Raw genomic sequence first — 15,294 nt, forward strand, 5'->3', positions numbered from 1 at the left:
ACATACTACTTGGACTGGAGAGATGGTTCATTGGTTAAGAGCACTGGCTGTTCTTCCAGAGGTCCTGACTTCAATTCCCAGCAACCATGGGTATCTCACAACAATCTGTAATGAGATCTGGCACCCTCTTCTGGCTTGCAAACATATATGCAGTCAGAACATTGTATACATAATAAATAAATAAATCTTAATAATAATATAAAAAACACCTACTGCTCTTATGGAGGACCTGAGTTCAGTTCTTGGCAGCCACTCTAGGGATCTCTCAGCTTTAGCTCCAGGAATACAATGACATCTAGCATCCACCAGCAACTGCATTCAAATGTACATACCCTCCCACCCTCCCACACATACATAATTTAAAAATTTTTAAATAAATTTTAAGTTTAAATTTAAAGTCAAACAAGACAAAACCAAAACCAAAACAAAACTTGCTAGGCAGTGGGGGCACACGCATTTAATACCAGCACTCAGGAGACAGAGGCAGGTGGATCTCTGTGAGTTCAGGGCCAGCCTGGTCTACACAGGGATTTCCCCATAGCTATATAATTGAGACATTGTCTCAAAACAAAACCAATCAGCCAAACAAAGTACAAGTGGGAGAAGAAACCCTCTCTCCAACAAGCCAGAAAGGAAGGCTTGTCACACTCTCACACATGAATGTGTACATGAACACATGTGTGCATACACACATACTAACTGGGTAGAAAACAATAAAGACATTTAACACTTACTTCTGGCCTATATACACATGCATACATGTGTAACATATCATGAATACACACATAAACACATACATATTAAGAGGGTATGGGAATGGAGAGAAGCTCTCTGGAATCTAGTAGAAGCCTCTTTCCAACTGATCATCTACAACTCCAACACAGTCAACACTTGCTCGAGGCCCTTCTCTCTTTCCAGTTCAAAACCTCTAATTCTCTATTAGTCTCTCGAGAAAGCCCTTGTGTGACCCCCGTGGCCCCTGGCTTTACCTTATCAAGTTGTCATCCTGTCCAAGGTCCCCATTTTATAATCCCCATTGTCTAAAGGGGATTAGGTGACCAGATAGCTTAGTAGATAAAGGCACTAGACACCAAGCCTCGTGACCAGAGTTTGACTCCCCAGCCCTACCTGTTTGTCCTCTGACCTCCAAGTAGCAAATATAAATGCCCCCACATAAATAAATAAATGAATGTAAAAAAAATTAAGAGGGGAAAATGTTGCTTAGCAACTCCTATGACACTTAGTATGACTTCTATGAGAACTATGAGAAGCCCACACCAGACTCTTGTGTTTGTGTTATTACTTCCCCAAACAAATACTTTTTTGGAGGCTCAGGGTCTATGTAACCCTGACTAGCCTAGGACTCGCTATGTAAACTAGGCTGGCTTCAAACTCACAGACTCACAGAGATCACCTGCCTCTACCTCCTGAGTGCTGAGATTAAAAGTGTGTGCCACCACACCCAGCTTCTTTCTTTTTTAATAAACTCCAAAACCTCTTCACACTGGCTCATCATCAAATTCTTTTCTTCCTTAAACCAAGATCCGGTTTTACCTGAGTTGAGGTCCATAAAAGATTAAAGGAACTAGCCAGGCAGTGGTGGCACATGCTTTGATCTCAGCACTTGGGAGGCGAGGCAAAAGAGGCAGGATCTCTGAATTGGAGGCCAGTTCCAGGACAGCCAGGGCTACACAGAGAAACCCTGTCTTGGGGGAAAAAAAAAAGTAAAGGAATTTTGCAGGCTACTGGGGAAGTGACAAAATGGAATCTTGTCTTAGTCCCTGCTGCCACTGACAGTTTCTAGAACAAATAGTTCTCCAACCCTAAGTCCTTGATCTTAGGGCCCTATATATAGATAAGACCTACTGGGGAGGAAGACCCTTGGACACAGCAGTAGGGACAGAAGTAGGGGGTGGGTACAAAGTCTCTCTTACAGCCTCTGGATTTCCACTGCTTCCCAGAAAGGCTAACCAACCAGCCATACACTGTCCATTTCCAGGCAGACAGAAGGGAACAGTTGGTAAAAACAGAAACCTTGCCCTGCTATGTCCCAGATTCCATTCAGTCACATGTGATACAGATTTTTCTTTTCTTTTCTTTTGAGACAGGGTTTCTCTGCACAGCCCCGGCTGTCCTGGAACTAGCTCTGTAGGCCAGGCTGGCCTTGAACTCAGAGATCCACCTGTCTCTGTCTCTTGCGTGCTGGGATTAAAGGTGTGCACCACCACAATCTGGTTCAATATGGATTTACCAATCTACTGATGCTGTGTACCCTAGGCCAAGTCAGTCAGACACTCTGGGCCTTCCTGAGCATTACATATGAAACAGAGATAAAACAGACCACTTTTGGGGGACTGGATTTCATGTATCCCAGGCTAGCCTGAGGATGATTCATTCTCCTTCACGATCCTCCTGGGACCTGAGATAGCCTGGTTTTTGGACAGAACCCAGGGCTTTGTGCACACTCCACACAGCATCTATTAACTGAGCCATATCCCACTTTCAACTGGCTGGTTGTGAATGTGAGTGTGTTGGGATACCCTGTTTCCCTGTTGCCCCATGAGCTCCTATGACAAGATCTGTTCTCTCCCTGCTGGTCACCAGGGACGGCTTTCCACTAGACTTGGTCTCTAACCTCCCTGAGGCCTGGATCTCTGGCCTCCATCAAGCCAGCATGATTTCTGTGTATGCCATTTTAGACCACCTCTCTCTGTTCCTTGCTTCATGGAGTTAGGTAGCCAGGGTGGAGTGGGGACAGACAAGTGAAAGGGTAACCCATCTGAGAAGCCCAAAGCTAGATTGCTTTGGATGAGCCCACAAAGTGGGTCAAAGGTGAGAGCAGGGAACCCGAGGGCTCACAGGTTTGGAAGCCACAGGACACAGCCGGGAGTGAGCAGTAGAGGCCCACCTCTGGACTCTTCAGATCTCTGCCTTTCCTTTTTGCCACTACCATGGCTTTCCTGGTATCTTCAGGATCGGGAGTTCATCTGATAATTACTGTTTATACTTTTCAAAAATGAAATCTTAAGGGCTGGAGAGATGGCCTGGCAGATCAAGGTACCTATCGATAAGACTGATGAGTGAGTGAGGGCTCCAGGCCCCACATAGTGGAAGGAGAGGGCCAGTTCCTATATGTCCCCCTCGGGCCCCCACAAGTGCTCCGTGACTTGTCCCCCGACCTCTAAATAAATAATGCATGTAAAAATGTTTGTGGGATTTAAAAGAAGAAGGAGGAGGAGGAGGAGAAGAAGCAGCTCAGTCAAGCCTGTTGGCAAATGTTTGCAATGCCAGAAGTTGAGAGAGCAAGAGGAAGGCTGTGAGTTCAAAACCTGCATAAACTATCTAGCTATACTATCTCAATAGCACACACACACACAATAAGAGCTAGGATGTGGCTCAGTAGCTGAAGGACTTGCCTAGGATAAACAAAGTCCTGAGTTCATCCTCAGCACCACAAAACCACTCATTGTGGCACACTTCTGAAATCCTAGCACTTGGGAAGTAGAGGAAGCAGGAGACTAAGAATTCTGGGTTATTCTTAGATATATAGTGAGTCAAAGCCAACCTGAGATGCAGGGGCCCTGTCTCATAAACATACTTTATAAAAAATAAATATGAATATGAGATGGGCTCAGAATGTAACTTAATAGTAGAATATATGCCTAACTCCTGCCATTTGAGGACTAGTGGTGGAGCACCTGCCTAGAATCCCCCAGTGAGGGGCTGGGGTGTGGCTCAGTGGTGGAGCACCTGCCTAGAATCCCCCAGTGAGGGGCTGGGGTGTGGCTCAGTAGTAGTGCTCCTGGTTAGAATCCCCCAGTGAAAGGCTGGGAGTGGCATACTCCCTGCAGAGCACATCCCCAGCACGGACCTAGAGTCCATCCTTTATAGCATAAATAAACAAACTGGAAGAGGTGGAGAGATGGCTCAGTGGTTAAGAGCTCTTGCAGAGGAACCATATGTGACAGTTCACAACCATCTATAACTCCAGTTCCTGTGGATTCTCTTCTGATTTCACAGACATAAATGCAGGCAAAACATCCATACATGGAAAACAAAACACAAAATAAATTAATTCAAATTAAAAAAAATACTTAAATCTTCTGGAGTTAACTGCCCTTTCCATTTTAAAGAATAGAACTCTCTGGGGCTGGAGAGATGGCTCAGTGGTTACAAGATCTGGGTTCAATTCCCAGCACCCACATGGCAGCTCACAACTGTCTGTAACTCCATGACCCTCACACAGACTTCCATGTAGGCAAAACACCAATGCACATTAAATAAAAATAAATACATTAAAAAAAAAGAATGTAATTCTCACTGGGTGGTGATGGCGCTCATCTTTAGTCCCAGCACTCAGGAGGCAGAAGCAGGTGGATCTCTGTGAGTTTGAGGCCAGCCTGGTCTACAGGACAGGCAGGGCTGTTACACAGAGAAACCCTGTCTTGAAAAACCAGAATGAAAGTAATATTAATATATTAATGGTATGGAAATATTGGGGTCTTTTTTTGGGTTTTTGTTTGTTTGGTTTTGGTTTTTTGGGTTTTTTTTTTTTTTTTTTTTTTTTTTTGAGACAGGGTTTTATGTATTCCAGGCTGGCCTTGAACTCATGGAGATCTGCCTACCTCTGCCTCCCAAGTACTGGGATTAAAGGTGTGTACCACTCCCCCAGCCTTACCTAAAACTTTTGATCTTCCTGTCTCCACCTCCAGAGTGTTGAGATCTTTCTTTAATGTGTGTGTGTGTGTGTGTGTGTGTGTGTGTGTGTGTGTGTGTGTGTGTGTATAAGTACCTACCCAACATGGGTGCTGGGAACCAAACTCAGATCCTCAGCAAGAGTAACCTGTGCTTTTAACGGCTGCACCATATCTCTATCCCCAGACTCTGTCTTTTTAAACAGCCTCCCACAGCTCCTCTATTTTTGTTGTTGTTGTTGAAGCAGGGTCTATTTCTATGTAGCTTAGGCTGGCATTCAAATTGCTATGCATCCCAGGCTGGCCCCCAACTAGTGATCCTCCTGCTTCTGCATTCCCAGTGCTGGGACTGCGGCGAACACTGTCTTGTTTGCTTATCCCGGTGTCTCTCAGCTACCCCGCACTGGTAGCTTCTCTCCATCTCAAGATCTCTCTGTCTCAAAGTCTCTACCTCTCTTGGGGTGTCTCTGGAACTACATAATTTCTCCAGTTCTGTCTTCCTCCATCCCTGGGTATCTCCTTAGCCCTGGCTCCCTCTCTGCCTCTCTCCACTCCCTGCCACCCGCCTCCGTTGCCTCTCCTCCGCTGGAATCTTTGAAGAACAGAGCCAGGCATGTAATTGACTCGGCCGTCTCCATGGTTGCAGCTGTGGCGTTACTGAGAGATCAATTTGGAGCGCCCGGCTCCTCCGTAATTGCACCTTAATAGTTTGTGTGCAGCAGAGTGGGGCTTCGCAGGAGACAGTCAGGACAGCCCAGGGACCCTGGCTGGAAAAGCCACCTGGGGTCACCAGCATCCCTCGGTCAGGCCTCAGAAAGGAGACATCCACAGCCTTGTGGCCAGGAGAGGAATAGGGTGGGAGAGGCTGCCCCATACTCCCTCCTAGAGGTGCAGTGCCCCACCCGCTGGGCCCTGCTCCTGTTTATAATTTATGCTTATGATCAAAATTATCAGCAATAATGATAACGTGATTATAATTGCCAAGCCGTCTGGCTCAATTGCAATGCTGTTGGTAAATATTGTGATAGAGCCAAGCATGAGGCCCCTGCTTCCCGGAGCTTGAGGGACAGCAGGGGGATGGGAGTGCCTCTGGGGGGTGGGGGGCAGGAGAGGTATGTCCTGGCGCCTTCTCCCAACCAGAACCCTCTACAAGCTCCAGAGAAGCTGCAGGGTTGATTGGTTTGTTTGCTTAATTTTTTTATGTGTGTCATTTGTGCCCCTGAAGGTCAGAACAGGGTGTCAAATCCCGCCAGGCTGGACTTCGAGGTACTTGTGAGCCACTGAATATAGGTGCTGGGAGCCAAACTTAGGTTCTCTGCAAGAGCAGCAGGTGCTCTTCTCTCCATGCACCTTGTCTCCAGCCCCGAGTTTGTATGTTTGTTTGTTTGTTGAGACAGAGTCCCAGGCTGGCCTTGAATACCAGTCAATCCTCCTGCATTAGCTTTCTAAGGACAGACATATACCAACCACCACACGGAGCAACATCCTCATCTTACATCTGGGGACGTTAAGCTCAGAGAGACTCCCCTAAGTGACAGAGCCCTACCTGCCTGAAGCACATCTGTGGGTACCATCTGTGAGACCGTTTGAGGACTCTTAGGAGCTAAGCTCTCCCTAAGTAGCCCTGGCTCTTCTGGAACTCATCTCTAGGACCAGTGACTCTACCGAGCCGTCCAGGACATGTTCCACTATTATCCAGAACATTGAGTCTGTCCCAGCATATAATACCAGAGTATGAGTCTGCCATATGGTGGGGAGACATGTCAAACCCGAGTAGAAAGGGGATGGAGGCTCCAGGCAGCATTCGCCAACCTGCCACAACCTGACAATTATATGGGCTCTAGGCCAGTTATGCCTTGGATGGTCGGGAATAAATCCTAGGTTTACTAAATCCTCCACAGCCTAAGTTTCTCATCCCTGTAGTAACCAGGTTTTTCCCTGGTAAGCCTGACTGGGGGTAGCCCCAAGGAAGTAGCAGCCATAGTGAGGAGCCCAAGGAGCTGCTGGAGTCCTTAAAATGCCTTTTTTTTTTTTTTTTTTTTTTTTTTTTTTTTGCAATTCAACTCTACACTTTATTTGGATTTATTGTTCAGTGAGACCGTTTGAGGACTCTTAGGAGCTAAGCTCTCCCTAAGTAGCCCTGGCTCTTCTGGAACTCACTATGTAGACCATCTATCTGACTCTGTCTCCACAGTGCTGCGATTAAAGGTCCATGCTACCATGTTCATCATCCTTTGAATCTTATTGAGGATCTGGGACAGTGCTAGGAATGGAACCCGGGACCTCACACATACTAGACAGGTGCTCTCCCAACTGAGCTACAGTTCCTGCCCCACTTAAGGATGACTTAGGAACAGTCAGTGTTGTAGGCCTGGGTCAGCCTGGAGATCCAGGATCCTCTGAAAGTTAATCTTCAAGTGTCTTTTCTTCTCCTCCCCAGGCTGATGCAGCCGTGTTTCAGTGCCTGCATTGTTCTTGAATTTAGGTCAGGTCTATTTTAATTCTACTGAGGACCCAGGTCGACTGCCTTCAGGGCCGGTGAGGACGAGGAGGCGTGTCGGGCCAGCCGAGCTGCAGAGGTTTTGGGGAAGATGATTAAGCAAAGGGAGAAGGCACAGAGGCAGAAAGGGGCAGGGCTCCTTCTCCCTTTCCCTCCTTAGAATGGTGTGGAGGAAGCAGAAAGCAGCCATGAGCTGGGAATTTGGTTCAGGTTGGCAGAGCGCTTGTCTAGAACGCATGAAGCTCTGCATTCTGTATTCCCAGCATGGCATAAACCAGGCATGGTGGGGCATGCCTATAACCCCAGCACTCAAGGGATGAAATTCAGGGTCATCATTAGAAACAAAGCCAAATTTGAGACAGCCTGAGCTATAAGAGGCCCTGTCTCAATTTAAAAACAACCAAAAACAAAAACAAAAACGGGGGTGTGTGTGGGGGGGGGAGTTGGTTATAAATGAAGCGTGGTAGCACAGACCTCTAATCCCAGCACTCAGAAGGTGTAGGCAGGAGGGTCAGGAGCCATCCTCAGCTACACAGCAAGTTTGACATTAACCCGAGGTACATGAGACCCAGTCACAATAAAATAACATCAAAAAGAGTACAGGTAGGCCGGGAAGTGGTGGCCCACGCCTTTAAACCCAGAACTCGGGAGGCAGAGGCTGGTAGATCTCTGTGAGTTCAAGGCCAGCCTGATCTACAAAGCTACACAGAGAAACCCTGTCTTGAAAAATCAACAACAACAAAATAAATAAAATAAACCAAAACCAGGCATGGTGTTGCAAGCCTGTAATCCTAAACTTGTAAAAGCCAATGCAGGAGGATGGCCAGACTCTCTACTATGAACAAAAATCAACTAAAAGCACGTACAACCCAGAACTGATGCTATCCGTTGGCTGTGTGACCCAACAGAGGTACAAAGCCTCCCTGTGCTCCTGGTCATAAGAGGGATTAAAATAGGACCTTTCTCACAAGGCTATTAGGAGCTCGATGACGTAAGCCATGGAAAAGTAGATCATGAAGTGTGAGAGGCTTCTTGGGAGGGTAATGTGCTTTTGTGGCCATCATCTTCCTCCTCCCAAGGTGCCTGGAACTGCCTGAAGCCCCTCCACAGGCCCTCCTGGTCCCAAGTCTAGGGTCTCATAGGTTCTCCCCTGTCTGAGTAAACCGAACCCTGTAAATCACCAGGTCCAGTGACTGATACCCTCAATGGGTGTTTATGGGAATCAGTGAAGACCTGTACACATTTTACTTTCTAATTTATAATCAGCCTCCTTTTATGCCTCCTCCCTTCTCCGAGCTGTTCTTAAGGAGTGGCTGGATGGGACCAGGGACCCAGAGTCTTCTCCCATGCTTGGTTTGACCATCTCTTCATGGTAGGACACCTGACTGGGACACAGAGACACAGCCTGATTCCTGTGCTGTCATAGACCCTGGAGTATTCTCCATAGTACCAAAGAGTTAACCAGAGACCCCACTAAACCCCTGAGTGACTCCTGGAGACAAAAGCAAGTGAGAATAAAGGGTAGGGATGTGGCTCAATGGCTAAAGTACTTGGCTGGCACTTAGGAGTCCTTAGGTTCCATTCCCAGCACTGTATAGATTTAGCATGGTTGCACACACCTCTAACCCCAGTATTCAGGAGGTGGAGGCAGACAGATCAGAAGTTCAATGTCATCCTCAGCTACACAGTGAGTTGAAGGCTAACCTCGCTATATGGGACCCTGTGTCAATACCCATAAAAGCAGCGACTTGACAGGGCTGGGGAGACGGCTCAGCAGTTAGAGCATGCATTGCTCTTGCAGAGGACCTGAGTTTGGTTCCCAGCATCCACATTGGGTGGCTCACCACTGCCTGGCACTCCAGCTCCAAGGTATCCAACCTCCTCTTTTGACCTCCACAAGCTCCTGCATGCTTCCTTGCTCATGGTACATACACTCAAGCACATTTACACAAATATTAAATATATACATTTTTAAAAAACAAGCTAGCCACCCAGGCAGCAGTGGTACACGGTGCACATCTTTAATCCCAGCATTTGGAAGGCAGAGGCAGGCAGACATCTGAGTTTAAGGCCTGCCTGGTCTACAGAGTGATTTCCAGGACAACCAAGGATACATAGAGAAACCCTGTCTCAAAATAAATAAATAAGTAATAGATCAGCTAGCCCCAGAGACCAAAGAGAGCACCTATGTCCTGGTACTTGAGGGACTGTGTAGCTGTCTCAGTGTAAAAGACCATTTCAGTTGTTCCATGCATGAATTCAAATTGGTCTCAAAAAAGTCAGCTATCAGGGGGTGAAAGCTGAAGGATCAGAGAAGCAAAGTAGCCAGTCACTAGAGTTCTTACCTCTACCAATGCTCAGACCAAAGAAGCGATCCTGTCCCTAAGAATCCTCAGACTGCATCTCAGACTGAATCCTCAGACTGCAGTGAGCTCCTGTCTCTCCCCACAGCCATATCAATTCCTGTCTCCACCTCCCTAGTGCTGGGATTAAAGGCATGTGATCCCAAGTGCTGGAACCACCTTTGTGTGAACCCCGTTTCTCTTTTAGACAGATTCAATCTTGTGTACCCAGGACAGCCTTGAACTCACATAGGTCTGTCTACCTCTCTCTCCAAAATGCTGGGATTAAAGGTGTGTGCCACCACTGCCTGGCCTCTATGGCTAATTAGTGGCTTAGTTCTGTACTCTGATCTTCAGGAAAGCTTATTTGTTATAGCATAAACAAAATATCACATCTCCCCTTTTTTGTGTGTAAAATAAAAAAGGTTATAACTAATATAAGAAAAACTATATACAATAAGTACAATAACTATATATGATATATAGACAGTAAATATGCCAACAATGTCTAGTTCACTATCAACTGACAAATTCAGAGAAAATACTCTGTATCTACCCTATTGTGATGAGTTCAAAAAGTTGTACCTAATTCACTTTCTGTTCTAACTTGTGTGATCACAGTCCTGGTGGAATCCTCTTTGTGGGGCCCATTCTCCTTTTGGAGACTTCAAAGGTCACTGTTAGGCATGGTCATGGTTCACTGCAGAAAACTGATAGAGACTCAAACATGAAATCATGTACAGGAAGGTTGAAAATATATATATATATATATATATGTGTGTGTGTGTGTGTGTTATAAATCTTGAGATAATATTTATACCTAAGAAAAGTTGTTAAAGAGTTAAAATAAAACCAAAGGATTATGAAATTACTGGCAATAAAATAGTCCCTTAATTTTGGTTTTTCTTCTGTCCCATATTAGGTGGCTCTTCTGACATGAGACAGAGATTTTTGGATTTTACTTTAACAAGCGTGCCTGGGTTTAGAGAGGAGAGAGCCACACTCCAACTCTAAAGCCAGCTTTAATCTTTAATTGGACTGGGACTACAAAAAGACCATTTGCATTACATGTCTGTAGAGAACAGTAGAGACAAACATTTGGGAAGATTTATGAAATTTTATCCTATTGGAAATGTGATATGCCAATAAGCCAATTTACTTTTTCTTGGGACATTTTTTTTTTCTGGATGATGTATCCTTCTTTAGATGTCTCATTTGGACAGTGGTCCTCGGATTCTTTAGCTGTATGCCTTTATTCTTCTGAAAAGACAGAAACAGAACCCTCCCCCAACCCTAATTCTGGGGATGTTCTCTTTTGGTAAGTTATATCTGATCAAATAAAAAGCATTTGTTAGTTTTATAGGTTAGTTTAGACTAAATGGCCTTGCTGCTTGAAGAACTATAATCTCTTCTAAGAGGTTTTTCCTGTCCAAATCCAATCCTTAGAATTTTGATGGTATCCATAGCTTTTCTTCTCCTGTGTTAACAAAAGCAAAACCCCTTCCCCAGTGTAAGGCATGCCCTGGTTTCCATTCTGAGGTTACCAGCTCCACACTGTTCCAGGCCCCTGGAATGTCTCTATGGGAAGGTTCATGATGAAGCTGGGTGAGCAGCTGGAGGGTGATATTGCTGGGAGTGTCAAAAAAGACGAATATGGACCAGGTATCCTGAGGGCAACAGGGAGACTCAGCAGGTTACATGCAGAAGAGAGACATAGTCAGAAGTGACTTCTAAAATCTTTGTCCAGTGTGTGAAAGGGTTGTCCTCCAGGGGCTTGAGGGGGCAAGGCTGCACTGTGATCCTAAGCTATTAGAGCTGTGGGTTCTTGTCCAATCAGGCCAGGTTATACCTCCACCTCATGATCCCAGGAGCCTGGCTCTTCCTCGGAATCTCTGGCAGACTCGCTTCAATCCCAAACTTAACTTCTTCCTCCTGCTATTTTTAATATAGCCACCTCATTAACATGCAAATGAGCATCTCTCATCTTTGCATAATTTCCCCAATTAACATTTGCGAGGTGCCAAAGAAGGCAGCAGATACCCCTCCTCCAGTGGGGCCCCTCACTCTTGGAGGAACAGGCTCAGCAAGCAAGGAACATGGTCCTTTTGTTCCAAAATTTGACCCAGGTAGGGACGATTGCATCCTCATGTGTGAGCCTCTTAGGGCTTTGGGTTTCAGTTTCCCCCTGTGAATTCACACTAAGGTTTTTTACAAGTTCTGGGATTTAGAAATCTCCCAGGGTCTCTTCTCTTCTCATTCCTTTATAAGGGAAGGTGGCACACGCCTTTAATCCCAGCACTCAGGAGGCAGAGGCAGGCAGATCTCTGAGCTGAGGGACAGCTTGGTCTACAGAATAAGTTCCAGGACAGCCAGGGTTATGTAGAGACCCTGTCTCAAAAATAAAAAGCAAAACACAAAAATTTAAAAAGTAGGGACGGATATAAGGGAACCATTGCACGGATGAGAAAAGTGAGGTCGGGGTAGGAGGGGCATCCAGAGCTTATTTGGGGCTTCCGTGGTGGAATTAAACTGTGTCCCATATCAAGCCCTGGGGAATACAACGAAAGGGAAAGTGAGTGAATGGGCTGGAGGGATGGCTCAGTGGTTAAGAGTGCTTGCAGCTCTTGTAGAGGATCCAAGTTTCGAACTCATCACCCACATAAAACTGCCTGTTACTTTGGCTACAGGAGATCTGATGCCCTCTTCTGTCCTCCTCTGGCAACTGTGCGCACGCACACACACACACACACACACACACACACACACACACACACACACACACACAGTTTTTTTTTAAGTGGGTAAGCCTGGGCTATAAGGAAACCCTTCCTACCTTCCAGGTCTCAGTTCCAATCTGCTACTTACAGGGATCTTCTAGATTGCCATTTTCTCCGAGTTCCTTCACTCCTCATCCTATCAGACAAGGGACTATCTCCTCCCAGGATGCTCTGCTTTTCTGCGCATGTCTGTGACTTTGTCAAGAGCCCAGAAGGAACACCTTCTCTCTCTACCTTCTGTTCTCTGGTGCTTCCAGTGGCCTGGCAGGGATCTGCGCACACAGAACTAGCTAACCCCAAATGCCTGTTTTGAAATACACGTAGGGCCTTGAGTGTAGACTTCCTCTTTGTTCTTCAGTTACCCAGCATCCCTCAGGGTCAATGGGATTTCTGCCTCTCAGATATACTAAAACAGGATGCAAATTCTCTTTATTTTAACATCGTATTGCAGATTGAACCCAGGGCCTTACAGATGTTGGAACATACCCCAGCTCTCACTGGGAGATTCTAGGCAGGTGCTTTGCTGCTAAATTATATCCCTTAGCCCTTTTTTCTTATTATTTTTTGAGGTTCATACTAGTATTGAACTATCTATTCTCTGCCTCGGTCTTGTAGGTAGCTGGGATAACAGGCTTGGCCTACCCTTCTTGAGCTGTTTGTTTATTGATATGAAACTACTTACATATCTCAATTAAAAAAAAATACTCTTGATCCTCCTGCCTCAACCTCCCAAGTGCTGGGATTACAGTATGATCTCCAAATAGGTGTGGTCAGAAGACTGACACCTGGCCAGTGAAATGTGACAGAATATCTATAGGAATTCTGGAACATTCCTTTTCTTACGTTCTTCATAATGTCACCTAGAACATAAATGTGATGGCTGGAGGACACCTTTCACTTTGGACTTTGAGGTGACCTCAGCTTGAAAAAAATATACAAATAAGGTAGGACAGATAGAGGCCTTCTCTCTCTCTCTCCTTCCCTCTCTCTCAGTCAGGGTTCTCTAGATTAACAGAACTTTCAGAATGAATCTCTCTCTCTACACACACACACACAGGATTTATTAGAATGACTTGCAGGCTGCTGTCTAGCTAATCCAACAATGGCTGGCTATGAACAGAAAGTCCAAGAACCCAGCATTTGTTCAGTTCATGAGGCTGGATGTCTCAGCCAGTCTTAGTCTTCAGTGTCCACTGGAATCCCAAAGAAGTGGGCCCCAATGCCAGTGAAGAAATAGACTTGTTAGCAAGGCCAGAGCAAGCAGGCAAAGAGCAAGAGCTTCCTTCTTCCATGTCCTTACATAGGCTTTTAGTAGAAGGCTTGGACCAGATTAGATCTGGATTAAAGATGTGTCTCCATGCTTCAAAGACCCGGATTAGAAGTGATCTTCCCACCTCAGATTAAGCAGAAATCCCCTACAGGCATGTTCTCCATTTTGAGTTTTAGTTAACTCTATGTGAAGTTAGGTTGACGACACCAACAATACTCCCCACTGTGTGTGTGTACACCATACCATAGTCAGACAACAATGCATTGGCTCTTTTCTTCAGCCATATGGTTCTGAGATCAAACTCTGGTCATAAGGCTAGGTGGTGAATACCCTTACCCACTGAGTCACCTCTCTGTCTCCTGTCTTTGTTTTTTTGATACAGGCTTTCTCACCAACCTGAAACTAAAGGTCCAAAGGCTGCCTTGACCTCCCTAACACTGGGATTACAACAAGTATACTCCACCATGCCCAGTTGTTTACACAGGCTCTGGGGGTTAAGTGTAGGCCCCTTTTCCTGCAAGACTAGCATATTACTGGCTGGGCTCCTGATAAATGATGCTCAATAAGAGACTGAGGGACTGGAAGGATGATTTAGGGGTTAGCACTTGCTGCTTTGGCAGAGGACCTCGTTCCTGTCCTACACCCATATCAGGCAGTTCACAACCACTGTAAACCCCAGCTCCAGGGCATCTGACACCCTCATTGGCCTCCATAGACACCTGTGTGACGTGGTGCACATACAGACAAGAGACACACACCAATGCATATAAATGAAAATATAGAGAAATTCTGCAGGGTGTGGTGCCACACACGTGTAATCCCAGCATTCAGGAGGCAGAAGCAGAACCTCTGTAAGTTCCAGGCCAGCCTGGTCTGCAGAGTGAGTTCCAGGACAGCCAGGGCTACACAGAGAAACCCCGTGTCAAAAACCAAACGTCTATATATCTACATATCTATCGAATCTATTATATTATATATTAAGTATCTGTATACTATATATGATTAGAGGGAGAGATTTTTGTAAAGAGACAGTTTGAACCACAGCGTTTGTTTTTTCTAGTCACGTACATTTCCCTGTTCTACATTTTGTTGTGAAAGTTTACAACTTTTCTTTTCACGCATAGTTATTTGATCTGGGTCTGGCTCTTACTTATGTGGGAGGTGGGAATCTATTTTCACTCTTTTCCCATATGGACAGCTAATTGTCCTTGCACCGTGATTTGACTAGTCCAAAACAAAATATAAGGTGTTTTAGAACAAATTTACTAAAGATCATGATAGCTCAAGACCTTGATGGCTAACACTGTAAAATTAACTTAGGGATTTACATTATTATAATTTAAAAAAAAACCCCACTTACCCAGGCATGGGTGGTTCAGACTTTCCAACAACGCTCAGGTAGCTGAGAAGGATGTCACACCTGGCTTGAGATCAGCCTGGGTAATGGAGTAAGATCCTGTCTCAAAAAGCTAACCGTGGTGGTGTTTACCTTCAATCCCAGCACTTGGGAGGCTGAGGCAGGCAGATCTCTGTGAGTTCAAGGCCAACCTAGTCTACATAGAGATTTCCAGGCCTGCTAGGGCTACATAGTGAAACCCTGTCTACAACTTAAAAAAATAAAAGGATCAAGGAAATGAGATTACAGAGGTAGTCACATGTAATTTTGTTTGTTCTGATTTTAAATTTTACTTGATTTCTTTTTATATTTGTT

The 15,294-nt window shown here is 45.5% G+C and overlaps 1 protein-coding gene across 1 annotated transcript in view; it reads right to left on the bottom strand.

Moving 5' to 3' along the window:
- Gtf2ird1 (GTF2I repeat domain containing 1) overlaps positions 1-5,126 on the bottom strand; it is a 93,743-nt gene extending 88,617 nt beyond the window's left edge. The window contains exon 1 of the mRNA XM_051204835.1: positions 5,092-5,126. Coding sequence (XP_051060792.1) covers positions 5,092-5,115 — 24 coding nt within the window. The 5' untranslated portion in view covers positions 5,116-5,126. The remainder of the gene's footprint in view (positions 1-5,091) is intronic.
- Positions 5,127-15,294: the final 10,168 nt, after the last annotated feature.

This window comes from Phodopus roborovskii, unplaced genomic scaffold (genome assembly GCF_943737965.1).
Source record: "Phodopus roborovskii unplaced genomic scaffold, PHOROB, whole genome shotgun sequence".
In the NCBI taxonomy this organism is placed as follows: domain Eukaryota; kingdom Metazoa; phylum Chordata; class Mammalia; order Rodentia; family Cricetidae; genus Phodopus; species Phodopus roborovskii.